The following is a 4,857-nucleotide window of genomic DNA, read 5'->3' on the forward strand; positions in this document are numbered from 1 at the left end:
CTGCTGCCTCAAGGTGGATCTGTAATTCGAAGCCTTTGTCCTTATTGATGAATTTCAGAAGCCTTTTGAGATACAGCCTCTAATGAGCTGTAAGCCAAGAGGCTAATCAGCTCAACACCAGCCTATGGCCGGTGGACCTTGGCCTCCTTCATCACCCCGACCATGCTCCCCCTGCCCAGCTGCCCAGAGAGCAGGGACAGCCTCCCACCAAGCAGGCCTGGCCCCCACTCCAGTCACGCCAACTCCCTTGAGACCCCCAGGGAGTAGGTGGAGACCTACTAGTGCCCCTCTGGGCACCTCCAGCAAGTGCGAGATCTGTGCCAACGACCCCTGAACCTGCTGGTCACAAGGGGTAGGAGCCCAGGCACGGTCTGCCTGCTCTGCCTGCACTCCGGGTGCACCCCATCAGTCCAGAAGAACCCCTGAAGCCAGAAGCTTTTAACACTTTTTAGTGCCCCTGTAAAAGGGAAGGAAACTCAGGCAGGCAGGCGTTTTAGGAAAGCGGGTGGGTGGGAGCCAGGTTTAAGCCCATGCTGACCACCTCTCGCCCCCTGGAGACCTCGTAAAACCGATTACCGATGACTGCGTATTTCCCTTTGACCTGCAAGCAGCAGCGGGCGGGAGCAGGTGCTCCGCGGGGCAGAGCTCCGCCCACCAACCCCCGGGACCGGCGCCCTGCGGGCCTGCGACCTGCGAAGTGGTGGGGGAGCTCACGAAGCCCCCGGGCGCTGCAGGGCCGCCGAAACATGGGCCGCTACCCATTTAGGAGATTAGTATTATTGCAAAATGGCTTTTCCGCCAGTTCTGGGTTTGATTTCTGTTCTGAGCCTTCACCTCAAGGCCAGGTGAGGCGGCCAGGCACGGTCGCAGGGCTTCCCCTCAGCGCCGGCGGGCTCGCAAAGGCCTCAGTCTCCCACTCTGCCGAATGGGCTCCGGGTCTGGGCTCTCAGCCGCGGGGAAGCTGTGGCGGCGGGAGGAGTGGGGGTGTCGTCCGGTCCCCGCCTCCCCGCCCGCAGGTGCGCCCACGCCCCCTGCCGCCAGGCAGAGACACGCGCACCCCGGCCCCGCCCCGGCCCCGCCCCGCGGGCTCATTTACATGCGGCCGCGGCCCCGCCCGGGGCGGCTAAAGCGACGTGTCCTTGTCCCCCGTGGGCAGCCCTGGCTCGTGCAGCTGCGGATCTCCAGGTAACTAGGGGTGGAGGATCCCGGTGGGACCGAGGGGAGAGGACCCACGGGCGGGAGCAGGTGGGGTCGGGGTGGGGGTTGGGGTGGGGGCGGGAATCCTGGGTGGGGAGGATTCACGCGGTGGGACTGGGGGCTGTGGTAGGCTCTGGCCACTGTCGACCTTTGACCGCAGACAGCTACCCCATGTCCACAGCGGTTCTGACTCCAGTGTCTTCCTGGCATGTGTGACATCCGCGATCAGTGTGGTGGCCGGAGTGGGTGCCTGTCCATGAGGGCAGACACAGCAGCCGCAGGCAGACCATGAGTTAGAGTCCCGCCACATCTCTACCTGGTCTGAGAAAAGTATTAAAAGCCACCTAAACTCCGGAGGCATTCAGGAGGGCAGTGAGACCCTGGGGGGACAGAGAAAGGTCCAGGGATCAGTGCATGTCCAGTTGAGGGGGCCCCAGATAGAGAAGTCTGAGGGGTCTCTGTGAGGTCAGACGGGAATGGGGGAAGGGTTGGCTCAGGGCTCCGTGTATGAATGGGAAGGACTCGGGGGTCACTGTGTGCCAAGTGGTCAGCTGTCATTGGGCAGTGGGAGGCTGCCGAGGACGGCTGCCCTGAGTGTCCACTGGGCGTCCTAAGCCTGCCTGCCGTGTGACCACAGGGTGGCCTGTGTTCTGGATTTCAGCTCCAAGGGCCTCCCTCAGAACCGCCACCCCCTGGGACAAGCAGCCTGGAGCCATGAAGACCAAGAATCGGCCCCCCAGGCGCCGGGTGCCCGCGCAGGACCCCGAGGCTGCCGCTGGGGCGCGGAGCCCGGACAGGCCCCAGCAGGGCTCGGGGCTGGAGCTGGCCAAGGGTCTGCGCAGCAGGACCGTGCGGGCACAGGGGGCGCGGGCCGAGGGTGGGCGCAGGCGGCCGGGGACCTCGGGACCTGGGGGCCGCCGGGAGAACAGCATCCAGCGGCGGCTGGAGAGCAATGAGCGCGAGCGGCAGCGCATGCACAAGCTGAACAACGCCTTCCAGGCGCTGCGAGAGGTCATCCCGCACGTCCGGGCCGACAAGAAGCTCTCCAAGATCGAGACGCTCACCCTGGCCAAGAACTACATCAAGTCGCTGACCTCCACCATTCTGACCATGTCCAGCGGCCGCCTCCCGGGCCTGGATGGGCCGGGCCCCAAGCTCTACCAGCATTATCAGCAGCAGCAGCAGGCGGTGGCTGGGGGCGCGCTGGGCACCACTGAGCCCCAGCCCGAAGGCCACCTGCAGAGGTACTCCACGCAGATCCACAGTTTCCGGGAGGGCTCCTAGCGCCTGGCCTGGGGGTCCACGGCCCAGCCCGGCCCTGCTGCCTCTGTGCCGAGAGCCCCAGTTTGGTGGGGACACCCCACGTGGATGTGGCCCCAGTGGCTCCATTTTCTCCGAACGCTCAGCTGCCTCCCTGGGGCACGTCCTGGTCCCCAGGGGATAAGATTAGTTGAGTGGCCTGCTTGAGGCCCTGGCTCTGGGCAGCAGGAGGCCCGAACCTTGACATAGGTCCCAGGACCTGCTTTTTAATGGACTAGGCCGCAGTTGACAGGCCTACTTTGTAACTAAATTCTCTCCAGTCCCAACTCCCTCCTGAGGCAAAGTGGGGGGTGATTCCAGGAAAAGGTCAACGTGGGTAAATTTCCACAGTTCCTGCTCAGGCCCAGGCACGGTCCCACTCCAACCTGCAATGTGGTCTCATTCAGGGTAAACTGAGGCACAGAGTAAGCAAAGGCTACGGCCATGGAGTGTGGCTAAGCCGAGATGATTGAAACGTGTAGCTCAGCGTGTGTCAGATAGAAACCCTCAAAACCCCACAAATCCTAATCTGATTACCTCAAATTAATTCTAAAGGGACCTTGGCAGGAAGAAGGGCTGGGATCTTTTCCTTCCTCCTCCTGGGTGGGGGATCTGGCCCGAGGGGCTGCAGCCCAGCGCTCCGGGGCTGGAGACAGGTCTGGCAGATGGCCAGGAGTGACCTCGGCAATTACTGCTTTGCCATATTTGTCACTGCTGTGGTTGTATCCCCGGCAGAGGACGGCTGACAGAACTGCGGGGTGTTCTCGGGCCCTGGCTGGGGTCGGAGGCTCTCCAGGGCTCTCTGGGGGAGAGAGCCTGGGGTGGCAGGAGCTCCCCTCCCCCGCCTGGTGCTGCTCCTTAAAGGCGGGCCTGGGCAGTTTGGCAGGTACCCCTGCCGCCTGGGGCCAAGCTTCCTTCTGTGGCGTTTCTGCCCGTTCTGGCTCTGGCCCTGACGGGCTTGGCGACTTGGCCCTCAACACCCCTCTGGCATCTCTCCTCCTTCATCCCTGTGCCCACAGCCAATATGGGGAGGGGACCGGGCAACCTTGGCAGCCACGGGCAGGAACCCCACCGACAAGAGCTGTAGTGAGGGTAGAGTTGGCCTGGCATAGGCGACTAGACCTCACAGCCAGAGCTGTGCCCGAAGCCATCAGGGGGCTGAGCCCTCTGGGAGCAGAGCACCTCAGCCTCCCAGCCCTGGTGTCCCGGCCCCAGCCGCTGCATCCACGGCCTGGCTTGGTGTCAGCATCAAGGACAGCAGGCGGCAGCCCTCAAACAGCCATTTTGGGCTTCAGTCCTGACTTTCCGGGTCGGACACCGGCCAGGCCCTTCCCGGGCCCCACGCCTGGCCCCCTGGGCACCCTGGTCCAATGCCGGCCCCACCGCCCCAGCCATCCTGCAACACCGTTGGGGGGGGGGGGGCGGGTACCCCTGGCCTGCCCCTCAGAGGTAGCCGCTCTGGAAGGTCAGTGGTAGGACCCCCCCAGCGATGGGAGCCAAGGTTGAGGACCACTTTGAGATCAGGATGGCCTGCAAATCTCACAGTTCTTATTCCAGCTGGGCTGAGGCCAGAGCAGGGGCTTCGTGCACCCCTGAACTTGCTGAGTGAACCGACAGGCTGAGCCGAAAGCACGAGGGGTGCCCCGCGGATGCTCTGTCCAGGGTACCATGCCCATTGATCAAGGGGGGTGGGAGGGGCTGTGTGTGGGTCACCACCGTGCAGATGACAGCCTTCAGAGCTCCTTCTGTCCCAAACTGGCACACACATCCCCTCTGCTTCCCAGAGGGTGACCTGGGCCCAGATGTCTGGTCCTTCTTCCCCCTTGACCATGTCACAAAGGACCCTTAAAAGTTCCAGTCGCACTTTCAGGTGTTAAGTACGGGGGGCAGGGCAGGTTCAGTTCTGGTGATAGGCTGGTGAGGCCTGGATCTGCTCCCTTGACCCTTGTCTCGGACCCCAAGTCAGCTGGACCCTTCTGCCCGGGGAGGGCTCCCAAAGCCAGCAACCCACGGGCTCCAAGCCCTACCAGCTGGCCTGTACCCGGGCCTTGCATCCGCCTGCAGACCAGACCTGTGTGAGCTCCGGAGGCCGAGATCCCCATGGAATGCAGCTGAGAAACCGGAACTGTGACTTCTGTGTGTGGGAAACCCTGCCCCGGCTGCAATTGTGGTGAAGATGTTCCTTAAATGACCCGAATTTGCTTTGATTTCTCCTAATGGCCCCTTCAAAGTAGTAATGAAACCAATGCTGTGTCATTAAAAAAAAGAGAGAGATTTTACTGTGACTGCTAACTTTTGCCCCGGGCTGGAAATGCACGGGGAACTGCATTTTGATCATAACATAGCAATAAAAAAATAGCA

At 62.5% G+C, this 4,857-nt stretch overlaps 1 protein-coding gene across 1 annotated transcript; it reads left to right on the forward strand.

Moving 5' to 3' along the window:
• Window positions 1-1,911: 1,911 nt before the first annotated feature.
• BHLHA15 (basic helix-loop-helix family member a15) lies at window positions 1,912-2,571 on the forward strand. Its single transcript, XM_039225958.1, has one exon. The coding sequence runs from the start codon at window positions 1,912-1,914 to the stop codon at window positions 2,479-2,481; it is 570 nt and encodes a 189-aa protein (XP_039081889.1). The 3' UTR covers window positions 2,482-2,571.
• The last annotated feature ends 2,286 nt before the right edge of the window (window positions 2,572-4,857 follow it).

The sequence above is a fragment of the Hyaena hyaena genome, unplaced genomic scaffold, assembly GCF_003009895.1.
Source record: "Hyaena hyaena isolate Hyena2069 unplaced genomic scaffold, ASM300989v1 scaffold_20, whole genome shotgun sequence".
Taxonomy (NCBI): Eukaryota; Metazoa; Chordata; class Mammalia; order Carnivora; family Hyaenidae; genus Hyaena; species Hyaena hyaena.